The sequence below is a fragment of the Anguilla anguilla genome, chromosome 3 (assembly GCF_013347855.1).
Source record: "Anguilla anguilla isolate fAngAng1 chromosome 3, fAngAng1.pri, whole genome shotgun sequence".
In the NCBI taxonomy this organism is placed as follows: Eukaryota; Metazoa; Chordata; class Actinopteri; order Anguilliformes; family Anguillidae; genus Anguilla; species Anguilla anguilla.
The window spans coordinates 38043190-38058965 of record NC_049203.1 but is presented as its reverse complement, the minus strand read 5'-3'; the positions used below and the strand labels follow the sequence as shown (position 1 = coordinate 38058965).

The 15776-nt window shown below is 39.0% G+C and overlaps 1 protein-coding gene across 4 annotated transcripts in view; it reads left to right on the top strand.

Annotated features, from left to right (window-relative positions):
- The window catches only part of LOC118224144 (potassium voltage-gated channel subfamily H member 7-like), a 97898-nt gene that overhangs the window by 34087 nt on the left and 48035 nt on the right, over positions 1-15776 (top strand). For 2 of the 4 annotated variants that reach the window (XM_035411357.1, XM_035411356.1), the window contains exons 3-7: positions 1107-1262; positions 8877-9311; positions 9662-9682; positions 11898-11921; positions 12796-13010. In XM_035411357.1, coding sequence (XP_035267248.1) covers positions 1107-1262; positions 8877-9311; positions 9662-9682; positions 11898-11921; positions 12796-13010 — 851 coding nt within the window. The remainder of the gene's footprint in view (positions 1-1106; positions 1263-8876; positions 9312-9661; positions 9683-11897; positions 11922-12795; positions 13011-15776) is intronic. The other 2 variants (XM_035411358.1, XM_035411359.1) reach the window with 2 other exon arrangements.

The following is a 15776-nucleotide window of genomic DNA, read 5'->3' as shown; positions in this document are numbered from 1 at the left end:
TGCGTGTTATGCATTCAAACGACAAAGCGCTTCTCGTCACATTCATACCGCTAATTAAATCAACCAGAAGTAAACTGCTGTTTCAACCCGTCGCTGCACAAAAAATGTATTGCCAGTCATTTTGGTGTCACCCGGTGCGGTCCGTACCTCCCTAGTGACGCCTCTGAATAAGTGTTCTCTTCTTCAACGTGTCCATGTGTTTAAAAAGTGTTACCTAAGTGCTTAATTTGTATTCAAAATTTAAACATTTGCTTTTGCAGTACAGACCAAACATTGCATAATTGAAACCCCCAAAAATAAAAGGTCACTACAATGGTTTGATTTTTATCATTTATTTACAGATGAACACTGAGGCAACCACCATCTGAGGCGGAACCTGGCACCTTAATGCTTTGTAATATAACGAAAATAATAATTAAAAAATATTACAAATGATAAAAATATTATTGTAAGTTAAATCCTATAATATTATACAACTGTAGAATTGAAGAAAACACAATAACCAATTATTTTGCACAAACACGTCAGCACTCAAATGTGCGTAAGTGTGCTCTTGAGATTCTGTTCTTACCTAAGAACAAATCCCAAATGAGATAACATGAATGTCAGAATCTTCATGAAAACTGCATAAGTGGGTTTTAAGAAGAAAAATCTTCTTAAGAATGGTTGGTGAATGAGGCCCATTGTTATTACTATTATCATTTTTATGTTAGTTTTAAAAATGCATAAATAGAGAGTGAATAGCATATACTAATAATAAACTATAATGTCATCAGTGAGTTGGAAAAGAACACAAAAATATGTTAGCTATTTTTTTTTTTTGGAAATAAATGACCATCTTATATTTTGCAATATAGCAATATGAAGACATTTCAATTTATTAATTTCCGGAATTGGTGTTCCGTTTTATTTACGATAAATGTATGATGAAGTGTTATTTGCATATGCATAGTTATAGGCTTCAAATTTATTATGAAAATAAAATGTAAAAATGATGGGTGCATAAAAATGTATCAGACTGTATAGTCTAAATGTGTCAGACTCTATTGTCTGAATTTGACAGACTGTATTGACTGATGTTTAAAACTGATATCCATTTCTTTCAGGATCAGATTTTTTGTGCAACACTCACATAATCCCTGTGAAGAATGAAGAAGGCGTGGTGATGATGTTCATCCTAAATTTCGATTACGTTCCGGAAGAAGGAAGCATCGGCTCCTTAGAGAGGCTTAACCATACGTCCCCTGCCAAATCTAACCACAGTGAGTACAAAACTTTTCTATTTGTGATGTGGGCCTTGGGATTGGAGCCTCATGCATTTCACATCGGGACATGCCCATAAGCATACCCTAAGATCTGCTGCACCGGCCAGATCCTCTTGTTTTGCCTCCTATCTGCATTATGTTACATTATTCATTGGATTAGCTGGCAGCCTTAACCAGGGCATCTTCCATTGCGTACAGTGTTTATAAAGTTGGGAACTGTGTTACGGCACAAGAGCAGGGTCCAGGCTTTGAGCCTAAAACCTGCTGGCTACAAGCCCAGTTCCCTTGTCACTGCCTGACCCTGTGATCACCGTGCTGTTTAGCTAAAAAAAAAAAAAGCAGTCCCTGTCCTGAGAAACTTGAAAATCATAATGAGCATACTGATGACTGAAAATAGGGATAAGGTAAGGGTTATAAAAACAGTAATCGTTAGGGTTGAGGTACGATCTGCATTATGTTTTAAACTGTGGAAATGATTAGTGGTAGTATTTTTTAGTATTTTATTTTTCAATGAAATACATTTTTCTTACTGACTGACACATTTCCTTTTGTTTATTTCATTGAATGGATTATATTTACTTTGTTTTTTCATCAAACATAAAAGAAAACCCCAATATTTAAGATTTATTGTTAGACATGGGGAGGGGAAGAGTTAATCCTTTATTATGAGCAACCCTACATTTTTCACTATTGGACTATGTCCTTGTTTACTTTGAATTTTTTTTTTATTAATAAATGACTTACAAACTAATTTCCTCATCATTACTTCGTGTTAAGCTGTTTTTCATCTTAATAGCAGGATCCAATATTTAAAATGACTCTTCTGGCAAGAAATAGGGTAAAGGGATTGGCTTAGGTAAAAGGCTCTGTAGACTTCAAACAAATTCTAATTTGGCTTTTAAAAAAATGGCAGTTTTCCTACCCAAACAGAGCATCGCATTTGGCTTCTATCTCCACAAAATGTGTGCAGGCTAGCCAGCCGGATTAGCCCTAATTTCCATACAGCCTTATTCACTGCCCCCAATACACCATTGCCTGCAAATTGTGAACACGTCACATCATCGGTTGCATTTTGGGCCGCATGTTCCCGGTAACCTGTCTGTTTATATTGCACCTACTTAATTGGTTGCTCCCCCATCTGGCATGGAGCGTCATTAAATGAACAGATCTGAAGTCGCAGTGAGTATATATTTGCAATTAATTCAAAACAATTCAATTAATAAAATAAACAAAATAGCCATTCTAAACCTATTTTAAATGAGAAACAGACCACTGAAGGATTTATTGAAAAGAATAAATAATAATAATAAGTAACATTGCTAAAACAAAGTGCTAATTTACACAGGGTTCATTCGTTTTCGTTTTTCAGACACAACAGATTCAAGATACAATTTTAGATTAAGAGAGGATCCAAAATACTTTGAACTAACATTTTAACAGTATCCATAATCAGTAATGATACTTTGCTGCTTTGTGATTAATGTCATGGCAGGCTTAGTTAGCAAATTAACTAATATCATGTAAGGAAGCGTTAAACTGAATTATATGTTAATGTTTTTCTGCTTACATTATCAACATTCTTTGTGCCTCCACATTGGAATGAGATATCTAAATTTAAAATCTTTAACTGGTAACCTTTAGTTGCTAATGAAATAAGAGGTGTTCTTCAGTATTTCTATTCTATAGTTCAGCCAGAAAGATGGCTGTTTTCATGTACTAAGTATATGAATGTGAACTTAAATGATGAACAAGCTAGAGGACCAAGCGATTGGGTCTCTCTGCAGTTTAATTTTCCTCAACCCAAAATAAGAGCAATTTTACCTAAAAATAAAAATCTGGCTTCAATTCTTTTACACACCAGAGTAGGGGGTTGGCCTGCGTGATTTATCCACCGGAGGGAATATTTACCTGCATTTGGCACTTGGCGGGTATTAATTTTGGACCCTGCCTCTGTCACTTTCCTGTGCTGCTCTGCAACCTGCACCCAACCCCTGGATGTTTATTGTTCCTCATTTCCTGAACTGCAGCAGCTTTTCGTTTGCTTAGCCAGAGTGCCAACACTATCGCTGTCCCAGGCAAATGCGGTAGGTGTGGGGCGGACGGACCTTGATGCACCAGCACTCGCAATTGTTCGTTTAATAGCAGCAATTCTACAGGTGTAGTAGGCACAAAACATCCAGGGGCTCAACAAATAATTTTATTTTTAGTTCAAGTCAGTTGGAGCAGTACCATTTCCCCTCAAGCCACCATCTTATGGACAGTTGCCTTGAAAAAGAACATACTCGAAGCAATAAAATAATGACAAAACAGAGACTAGTTGAATTACAGAGCCTGGCAAAGGGGATGTTTTATACCTTCATGTCAGGACTTTCCTGGCAAATCCTTTGTGGTTAAATCTTCCTGTCCAGTAGCAAGCTTCCATTGGCTCCCTTGCTGATGTAGTGCCTCGTAGAACGGAGCAAGGTCATCGCTGGTCCACATTAATTGGACGGAAAAGCCTCCTTGGCTCTGCGTGCCGTCAGATCAGGCCCCCTCCCAGCTTTCTTAAAGCGCCTTCGCCAAATGAGAGAATCCATAATTGGCTGTTATATGAATAAAAGATCATTCACGCTTATCTGGATATCGTAATACTGTCTATGGACGGAGCCCCCTGTCTGGAAGAATCATTTAGCAGCTGTATTTATGTCCAGCTTCTGGCTCCGATTGCCTTCATTCACATTTACCGCTGCAGAAACGACACTCCCTACATTGGCCATTCACCCCGTCGAACAGCTGAATTAATTTAATGGGCAAGGTTAATTTTCCATTATGAAACGCATATGAGGAACATTGCATTCCCGTCAGTGTTGGGTCAGCGTGAACAGCAGCAGGTACGCTGGGGCTGTCCACTGGCAGTGATTGAGCTTTGACGAGCATTACGATGACAGGGAGGTAGCACTGCGCCTGCACTGCCTGGGAGCTGCGTCATTTGTCTGGTCTTCGCAGGTTTACAGTATATCCTCAATTAGGTCTATCGCCACTTCTGGGATCTCTCTGGTTTTCCGTGGTAGATGTAGTAAAACTACAAAGGCATGGCAGTTGGACTGAGGGTGATGTTTACTTAACACCCCCCCCCCCCTCCCCCCAGTTGCATGTCAGGAGGTGTGAATGTAAAAGAGATGCCAGAGGGCATGATAATCAATGACTGCTTCTTACCATGTAAAGCTGCAAGGCAAAGCATTACAGTGCCGAGAAACACAGTGCTGCATAATGCAGTACAGTCAGTATAATGCAAAATGGGAAGCCTAGTGTGTCTATGGCAGGAAGTACTGTGTGTGTCTGTGTGTGGATCCACGTGTGATGTGTATGCTTTAATGTGTGTTAGCCACAAAAATAATCAGATCTGTTTGCTGGGCTCTAAGACTGACAACCTCACAGTGGAGGGACTGTGTTTGAGGGACAGAATGGCCAATGGATGGGGGGACAAATTAGCATGTGTGTGAGGCCCTGATAAATAGAGTCTTCAGTCCATGAAACCCATCAGCACATTCAGACTAGGTATCTCCCAGAAACACCGAAAGCACACTTCCCATGAAATATGCTTTCATCGCAGACTCATATTTTAGAGATAATGGAAGGAATCAAATCTAATTATTATTCTGTGCAAATGTATCTTTGTGTAGCATAGCAACAAGAGTGAGTGCATGTGCAATGGAGTATATTCCATTGATCCTGGACTGCATCGTGCATTGCGTCTTCAAAATTAACAGCACAACCACAGCTGAACCTTTACCTCAGATTTCGAACATCACCTTTAGAATGCTGGAGTACATTCAGTGGCCACTTCATTAGGTACACCTATGCAATACTAGGTAGAACCCCCTTTTGCTTCCAGAGCAGCCTGAAATCTTCGCAGCATGGATTCAACAAGGTGCTGGAAAAATCCTTAGGGGGTTATTATTTCATTTGATTCGTGCTCACTCAATAGCATCATACAGTTCCTGACAGCTTTTGGCCTCACATTCATGCTGTGAACCTCCTCTTACACCTCATCCCAAAGGTCCTCTATTGGACTGAGATTTGGGGACTGTGCAGGCCATTAGAGTAAACTGAAGTCACTGTCATGTTCGTGAAACCAGCTTGAGTGCGCTTTGTGACAGGGAGAATTATCCTGCTGGAAGTATCCGTTTGAAAAAGGGTAGACCGCGGCTATAAATGGGATGCACATTGTCAGCAACAATGCTTAGGTTTGATGTGGCATTTAAAGGATGCTCATTTAAGGGGCCTAAAGTATTAAAACATTCCACACACCATTAAACCACCTCCTGTACCATACCGTGGATTTATCAAATGCTGACCCTATCATCTGCACGTCACAGCAGAACTTAAGATTTGTCACACCATATATATATATATATATATATATATATATAGTACATACTGTAAGCACAGTCCATGTACTTTCAAGTATTGTATTGAATTAAATAGGACGTTTTTCTTATAAACTGTTTCATACTAATCCTGATACACCAATTATTGTAGCCAAGGAAATTTTATTATGCAAAGTATTTCTCTCCCTGTTTATTTTAAATGGCATACACGAATAGAAAAATCTGGTTGCTTGGAAATATTGGCATGATGAACCGAGGTATAAGTAAGAGTACAGAAGTACTGTTGTCAGAGAACTAGTCTATTTTCCCCGGCCTTTTAGTTGTTTTCAACAAGACGACCACAGGAATTGTATGCCCCCATTCCAGCTGAGATAATAGAAGACAGTGGAATGAGTAATGCAGTACAACAGGCCAGTTAGCCCAGTGATGCAGAAGGCTCTGTCACTATCAATGTGTATAGATGTCAGTCCTCCTTTTTTGCTCCTACACGTACCAATAAACGGTCTTCATCATGTGCGAACACGTAGCACTTGTTTTGAAAATAAACCAGTTGAGCCATTATGGTGATTCCATGTGCATCAATGATTAACCATTTGCCATATGCGCACATGCTAGGATTTCCATATCATTCAGTGTTGAATGCTGCATATTATGTATTCATATTTCCTGAGCCACTTCTCTTTATGCTGTTCACTGTGTACAATAGAAAGTCAATGTGACGATTAAATGTCACTCTGGGTCACACTTGTGGGTATGGAGGGAAGGAGTGGAGTTGGTCTAATTAGGCTGTATTAATGAGTGCTATTATCAGCCTTGATTAAGGAAATTGCATCATGATTTTCCAGCTGTCAGTCTAGCCAGAATGAATTTGAATGTCATTGACTCTACCCTTAGCCCTCACATGTCAATATTTCTTGTGACGTACAGAGTAAATATTGGTTTTGTAGTTTTGCCTCCATAATATTCATACTTTAGGAAATATTAGCCTAGGACAAACTGTGTGGACTGATATATTTATGTAGCTATTTAAGGTGGCCGACCGTTATGAGGTGGCATGTTGTAACAGCCATTCTCAGTTAAATGATGCTTGTGCTGAGTGTGCGATAAATGCACTCGGGTTCGAACCGTCTGATGACTCGAAGAAGGAACAGTAACTGTAAAGAATTTCCACGTATTCCATGAACATAAAAAATGGTAAAAATGACTCTCTGCATACCTGCACTCACTTTGTGCTAAGTGTCACAATCAAAATGAAGATTCAAAAAGATCTGAAGCACACCATTTCCTTCACTGCTCTTTTAACAGGCCTTCAAAATGACTTATAATAATAGAAAATGTAGCACAAATGCCTTCTCTTGTCCTTTTCTGAATGGCAATAAAACTACATAATGCCAGCCTAAATGGAACCTGGAGCCTTCAAGCAGGGGCATAGGAGTGAGTTTGACAATTGGGGAGCAGGGGGTGGGAAGGGGGGCACATTTTCTCCCCAGCCCCTACCCCCACCCGCGCCCACAATAAATATCATAGTTAGTGGAAAAGTACATTGGTTCCCCCAGAGCCCACTGTGGGTATTAAAGATGCAGACACATGTTAGTCTCATCCATTCTCACCTGCAAGAGTTGGCTTTGTTGTTTCTTTATTGTTCTGTATGTATGTGAGATATCTCCTAGGCTAACAGTAGACACTCTCAAGAGGGCACAAGAATGAAAGTATCATGTTTAATCAACTTAGTTAAATCGTATTTAACCCTCTGGTATTGAATTGATTTAATACATCACAAATGTTCTGTTTTTAGACACATACAGTAAGTAAATCGATACATAATAAATGCTCAATGAATGTTTAATATGATGTGTTGCGCCGGATTCAATGTTGGACTGGATCCATTTCTGGACTGCTTTTGTTGCCACATTTTTGGATGAAGGAATGCTGAAAATAAATTCAGTGAAGACCACCAAATCAGTCACTGGACCATCTGACTTTTAACCTGGCTCCAATACTTTCAGCAAACATTACAATGCATTCCAGCTTCAGAAAAGTCCATTCATAGCTAGATTCATGATGGAACCTAAACCGGTTCTATTCTTTGATACACATAAAGCACCCAAAAACATAGTTAATTAATATATGTTCAATGTATGATGTAGTGAACAATACATATAACTATATAATACAATTTGAATAATGCAAACACCTTATTTTAATACGTTAATATTAATAGCATAGTATTCACGTTACCTTTCCTCCATACGACTGCAACCCTCCTCGTAATATCGGTGCACAATTTGAATGGGGGAATTTTTAAAGACTGATACTTTAGCCATTCAATAGTCAGATTGCAACCTAGTGAGTCTACTGGTTGGTACTGCTCAATTTGAATGGGGTAATTTTTTAATGATTGGGCTCCATTAATAGGCCAACTGATATAAAGAGTGTAGAGAAAAAAGCATTTATTGTTATATGGTTAATGTGGGGGAAAATGCAATTTTGTCATGGCTCATTTGAAACTACAGTCAGTAAAAACTGTAATGAGCCTAAGACACATACGCAGTAATAGATCTATAGTTACTGAAATGTTCTGACTCAAGAGTAATGAGAGAACCAGAGTCCCATTCCATAGGCGGTTCGCCACAAATATGTACCTTATGAGCCAATAAAAAAGACTTTACTCTCCACAACAAATTTACACATAACTCAATAGTCCCACCCATTTCTGGTTCCAAGAAGCATTGCTCACCCATTTACCTCGAAATATAGTGATGGATGAGTGACATCTCTTGGAACCAGGGTGGAAATTCATGGTATTAGAAAAAAGTGAGGCCTATTTATGGCATAGAAATATTTCCTTCACATTTTTTGAGACAACAACTCTGGTTTATTGTTCCAAAGAAAGCGATCCTTCATTTATTTTATAAGGAGTATTACAAGGAATATTTTCACAATATAATACATTGAATTCATTGCAAACATTGCAACAGGTTAATGGCTGAAGACTGCATTCCCTAAAAGCAAGTTTAGACATTTGTTTAGTTTGGTCTTTAGGGAACTCAAAATAAATTAAATTACATTTTCTGTTTGATGTAGCATCTGGCCATTTTGAGGTAGAGTGAAGCAATATCATTCAAAAGTATTTTTGTGTTGTGATTCAGATGGCTGTGCTATTTTTAGAAAAATTTCACGAGGGTATCTGCATGCTGCATAGAGCCCCTCATCCAAAGTGTTTTATTTTTCACTCCTTTAGGAAAGGGACGTTTTTTCCGGTTTCGTCTGCCAGCCTTGAACCTTCTGGGCATCAGCAAACAGTCCCTCCCCCAGGAGGACCCGGACGCTGTGATGATAGACTCCCCCAAACTGAGCGACCGCTCCGTTGCCATGGAGGACTTCAAATCCGTCACCAAAGAGAGCTGCAGCCCCTCCGACGTCGACGACACCCGGGCCCTCATCGGCTCCAGCCAGAGCCCCGCCCCGCTCGACGTGTCCGAGCCCCTGGACCGGTCCTCGCCCAAACGGCAGTGGGGCAGGCTGTACCCAGACCAGCACCAGTCCACCACTTGCCTGGCCCACACCGTCTCCCAGGAGACCGTGTGCAGCATGAGGCGGGCCTCCTCAGTGCAGGACATCGAGGGCCTGAGCTCCAACTCCAAGGCCGTGTTCAGGGACCGCCACGCCAGCGAAGGTACAGCACCGAGAACCGTTTCATTAACGCACCCCCCCCACAGAACCCCCAGAGAGCGCTGAGTATGCCTTTGAACCTAACCTTTTCACACAAGTTCATTATGCACAGTTTGCTGTAGACATCACTGTGACTGATTGGTACTTGCTCTCTTCCTATATAATTTATGTCCCATGTTGTAGTATTTCACCTACGCAGATGACACCAAAGCGATATTACCCCTGCTATAAATCATGAAGACAGAGGTTACAGACTGTGTTTTATATCCGATCTTCTGACAGAGAAAAATCATTTTCCTCCGTAGTTTATGTATTCCTCTCCCTTCTTTTCAACATTATGACGCTGCATTGCAGACAATGGTCGCAATATCAAAGGTAACAGCAAGCTGCATGCACAAGCTTTTTGTCATTTTGGACTGTCTGTTGCATGCACTGTTTAAAAAAAAAAAAAACCTAAACCAAGAGTAAAATGCACTTGCTGTGTATTATTTGGAATGTGAGTATTTTGAAGAATAAGTCGTAAAGGGGGATCGTGGTGGTAGAAATGAAGGGGACATGTCCTAGAATGTGAGCCTACAGCCTGCTTCTGCAATGCACTAAACTAACATAAACCTGCATGAACACGAAAAGTGGCTTGCTTTTAATTTTTATTTGACTGATAATCAATGAACCGTGAATGCTCTGTGTCTGCACCCGCTTTGGCCTGTCTTCCCGAACAGTTATTTCAGTTGCTATGACTCATAGGAGGGAAAATATTGCAGTTCTTTTTTATTTATTTCATTTTATAAATAAAATATGAGCTTGTCCCACGCAACGCAAAATACACTGCTCCTTCAATTTATGATTACTACAGCTGAATGTATATGTTAATGGATACTGAACTCATTACAAGTTCACAATGCTTATTATGAACTAAAATGGTCTGTAGCTTTCCCTTTAAATCCCATTTATTCTCATAAACACAGTGCCAACAACCGACCAAGCATTTCAGTAATGGAGCACCATGGCACCATGACTAATAACTGCAGGGACTTTAAGAATATAAAACGATAATACATGCAATAATGCAAAAATACCCATTTCGCAAGGACGTCCACACACTACACTGTATCCAGAACTGTTTACAGCCTGATCATGAATACCCAAGGTCTTCCACAACAAGTCCCTCTGAGCTATCGCATGCATTAGTAACTCTTTTTGTGAAGTATCAGTGTACACAGGGGTGGACAAATCATAAATGCATGCTGTAGTCCTCTGGGCTACCAATCAGCCAAATCTACACAGATATATATACTGGTATAAGTAATATGAATATTGTGTTGCAAATTTACCATGTCCTTTAGTCTACCTTTCATTTTCTGACCATTAAATTTACAAGTAAATGGGCCAAGTTTTTAATTTCCTAAAATTCCAAAATGATGAATGAGTCTAGTATGACACCTATTTGCTTTGTCAAGAAAATGATACTTAGTTCTAATGATGCTTGTCGAATGTTCTCAGTTTGTCTGAGGATTACATTTTAAACAAACAGAATTGTTTAATTAACTAAAACCATAGAAGGTGGCTTTATCTTATGGCCTGAATAGATCACTTTCTGACTGCACTAGCTGCTCTGTACTGTTTCCATCACATGATTACAGCATCTCCCAAAACAAGTGAGGATTCAGATGAGATAACTTATTTATCTAAGTTGACTAAGAAAGGAAATAATTATTATATAATAAGTCACAATAGCAAATTCACACATCTCGTGTTAGTTCTGAAACAGTGTATTCATAGTTAGTGAACTTAATTACCAAATTGGCTACATTGGCTATGATGGTACTCACACTGCTCACCACAGGAGTCTGTACAAATGTCATGAAGACAAAGACTGAATATGGAATGTCTTTATTGTGGCTTCTTTAGCTTTCATGCCATCAATTGCAATTTTACACAACTGCCAAGAGAGATGGCTGCATGACCGGTCAGGACTGCTTGAGCTAGTAAAAAAGGAAAAGGGGAACTTCAGAAATTCAAGCTTTGTTCTCTTGTCAAATTACTAATCTGTGTTTCATGCAGTTGGGAGCTCCTGCCAACCCATGTAATCAGGGGAGAACAAATTAAATTTTATTCTATAGAAATCACAATATCAGACAATCAAATTTTTACTGTTTTTTGTAAACTACCAGAGCCAAAAGATGATCTACTGGTAGTCCCTGGACCCTGAGCTTTGTACCATAAAACTTTGGTAGTCCGGCATAAAACATTGGTGGTCCTGCACAATGAAACTATAGATTTGTCCACCCCTCAAGATACCTTTTAATTTCCACCTACACTCTCGTTTTACTGACAGAGGGCATATAGTCCAAATTTGAGGCTAAGATTAAAAGATATTGTAAAGCAAATCTGTATACATGTTAAATTATTGTTTTATGTTATTTCTGACAGAATTAATCAAAGGCATTTGCCTCACATTTCATGACATCTTTTTAGTCATGTCTTCCCTATAATACCTAAGGAATTTAATACTGGCATTATATCACTACTCTTGACCACTGAATGCTTTTCTCTTGGTCACATTTTTCTTTCTTTCTCCTGAAAAAACTAGTTTCCCGTTCCTGGATGGCAGGGGGTATGGCCTGTGCTTTTTCTCTGTGTTTACCTTCAGACCACTTAGCATGCAGTCAAACTCTTTTATTTGAATGTACTTCCTGTCCAGTCCAGTCTTTTCTACAGAATCACCCACTGTATTTCTCCTTCAGCACTCCTTGAAAAAGGGAAGTGGTGCATTGTGGGACTGTTTTTTGGTGGATAAGCCATTTACTGCTGAGTCTGCATCCTGCCAACGCATGCACCACCCGCTTCTCTTTTTCTCCAATACTCACCTGTGATGAGTGTGTGTGTTGATATAATGCAATATTTAACTGTGTAATTATAAGCGACATAAACAGGGCTTTGTGCCACTTCTACATTCCTATTGTAGAAGTATTATTGTGGTGTAATATATATGTTTTCAATTCACCATTTCAACATTTTATACGTAGATACAGTGGAAGGGAGCAATAATAAGGGGAGTAATAATTTTACATGACTAATTTCTTCAGTCAGGGAGTGGAAATCATTTTATAAAACACATCTATTTTATGTTTCATTGTTGAATATATATTCAAAGGCATGTTTATTAAACGTTTGGTCTAGTTTTTTGTAATCTATACATATACGCCTGTTAATGATAAGAATGCATCTGAATTTTGACTTGAAATGTGAATTTTTAAAATGTTATTTTGGGTTATTAGTTGCATTCGAATTCAATATTGAATTAGTTTCCTTGTTTAACAAAATAAGTTTGTAGTGGGTAGTGGAAGTGAATGTTAAAAGTACTGCCAGGAAAAGACTGGTAAAGAGACCAACACCTAGCCTCTTCTATTCCTACCCAGGCAATATCAGTGTAGGTTCCCCTGCATTCCTTGCTGCATTGCACCTTCATGCATCCTTCTGCTTTTCAGGCCCCTTCAACCATATCAAATCTAGTCTGCTGGGCTCAACTTCCGACTCCAACCTCAACAAGTACAGCACTATCAACAAAATCCCGCTGATCACGCTCAACTTCTCGGAGGCGAATAACGAGAAGAAGGCGGCCTCTCCCCCATCCTCTGAGAAAACCATTATTGCACCAAAGGTCAAGGACAGAACACACAATGTCACAGAAAAGGTCACTCAGGTAAGACATTGTTACGTGTAAGAGTCATTGCGCATCACTGTTTTCTGACTTGATTTTGATCTTTAAGACAGGGTTCATCTTCAATACTGTGAACAAGTATTTATATGTACCAGTACAAGATTTATTATGATTATTATTATTGCTGTTGTTGTCATCATTTTATGCCAATTTTCTCCCAATTTCCAATACTCAGTTTGTGTGTGTTCATGCTCCTCATTACAGCCTCCTCTATTATCACTCAAAACTAGCTTTCAATGCATATATAAATATGGCTTGAACTTCTACAATATAAGCATTAGAGTTCAAGCAAATTTACAGAGTTTTAAGGTATTTAAGAGGGCTGTGTAGATGTTGAAATACATTTAAAGCTTGAATGAGTTTGAATCAATGAGATGTAGAATAGCATTGAGGTTCTTAAAGGCAACAGGCAGAATGATGTATTGCATCATTAACCATCTAATGGAAGAGGACATTGGCATGGAAGTGAGGATTAAGTAAAATGTGTTTAAAACAAAGATTTTACAGCAGTTTTAATTGCATTCGCTTAATGTTCACCACTCTGAATAGAGAAAACAAGCAGCATCAACAATTAAAACACATCACTTATCCAACACGCAAAATAGATTTTATTTAATTTGTTAATTATTATCAAAGTTATCAATTAAATCACCAAATTCATTGATAGGCAAAGCAACTTGTTAGAGCAACTTTTATGAAAATGTAAAACTCACAACCAGATTAAAATTGAGAGATTTAAGTTAAGAGTATGCAACTCTACGTTTAAAGATGAAGGATGACTACCGTAAAGAAAAATAATTAATAATGTCACAGACATACACAAGTTATAGCCACAAAAGAAATGAATGAAGGAAAATAGCAAACCACATCTTGCTCTTCAAAGTTAGTCCAAATACCACCAAGATAAAAGTTCCAAAACCAAAAGGCAGCCAAATATTCAAAAAAGCCAGCGATGAAAATGTAAAAATGTCAGGTGAGCTGTAAGACAAAAATGTTAGACACTGCACACCAGATTCCAAGAAGCCCATGGCCCAGATGCAAGGTTCAGATTCCTCAGAGCAGATATCAACACCCAAATTTAAGCACCAAAAAAAAAGTTTTAAAAAAAAAAGCCCACCTTTATGCTGTCACTAGAGAGGGGGGGAGGGGGGGTAAGGGAGCATGGCATGGTTCCTCTGATTGGCTGAGATTTTGAAGGGTGGAGGTGTGTGTAGAAGATGGGTCAGACAAGGACTGTATTATTTGAAAGCTGACAAATTTGCTCATAAAAATTTCCTTATGTTGTTGGAAGCAAGGCTAATCATTATATTATTATAAAAATATTAATTAAAAAAACATGGACTGTACTGCGTCTAACAAAAGAGGTGACATTTGTAGACAAACCATTGTCAAAGCCAGCCAGTTGTAATACCTACCTTCAGTCAAAATATTTTCCATGGAACAACCAAATCACACCGTGTTGGTTTCCACTTTAAAAATGTCAACAATCATCGATCTCAATGAAATGTCACAGTTTGCATTCAAACTTAAAATCAAAGGAACATTTTTGCAGCAGGTCTTTATGTAGCATTCTCTGATCTCTGGGTGTCCTGTGTCTCTTCAAGTAATAAAGTAATACAATTTCAAAGGACAGACTTCAGGGCCGTTTTTATGCCTTCCGTGGGGAGGGGGAGAAATACAAACCCCTCAACTTGACTCTAATTGCCACAAAGATGTTTCCTTTGATGTTTGTGGAGAGGGGATCAAGGAGAGAGACTGAGAGAAAACAGATAACATTCTAATGCTCACAGAAGGCAAATTTGGCAGAACAAACTATATTGTCTGTTTCTCAAAGGTGATAATGTAAAAATTAGATATCTGACACACAGACACACGCACACACACACACACATTTCCACCTCCAATAGCTACCTGCCCCCCAGTTCCGGCTCCCTGAGTCTTATCTCTTGGCCGCTTTGGTCTGGCCCTTGGAACTTTCCTATGGTCCAGAACAAGCCAAGTGATGAATTAGGGATCAGACAGCAGGGAGTTAAAAGGGCGTGCCTTTTTAGAAGCCACTGCAGCTAAATAATTAAATTTGAGTGGATTGAATTTGTAAAGACGGGGAGGTCTCTCACTGGTGTTCCATACTGAGATCATCTGGGAAGCTTTCACTTCCATCAGGCATAGCATGGTACCTCTCTAATGCATCAAGTTAAAAGGCCTCGTGTTACAGTCTGGGGCAAAGAGCAGTTTCCCCAGCAGAAAAGGTGGACCTAGAATTCCAGTAATGTGTCTCTAAATCAGGACAGCTTCTCTAGAAGGGCCTCAGTCTAATTACATTTCTGGGAGCCATGGAGCCTTTCCCAGAATCTTTCTCAGGGGATGCACAGTTCATCTTCTCAGTAGCCAGTTGTCCTTCACCCACGATGACCACCTCAGGGATTCATCGTAAATACAAAAAGATGCAGCTTCTGCTTTACGACCGGGAACCATCCTTATAGTATATCCATCAATCATCAGAAAAAGACATCTCTATATAACAAAATGAAAGATATGTACCATCTGCCATTTGTAGAGCCAGTTGTAACAACATAATTTACAAGTCCATTAATATTAATGGATCACTGAAAAGGACTGAAGAGTATGGGCTTTCAAATTCAACTTAACAAATTTCCATCGCTATAATTGAGCAAAAAAACAAGTGTACAGTAAATGCCACTTAATAGAAGAATTGCTTTCCTACGTAGATTTCGTTTAATATAAGGA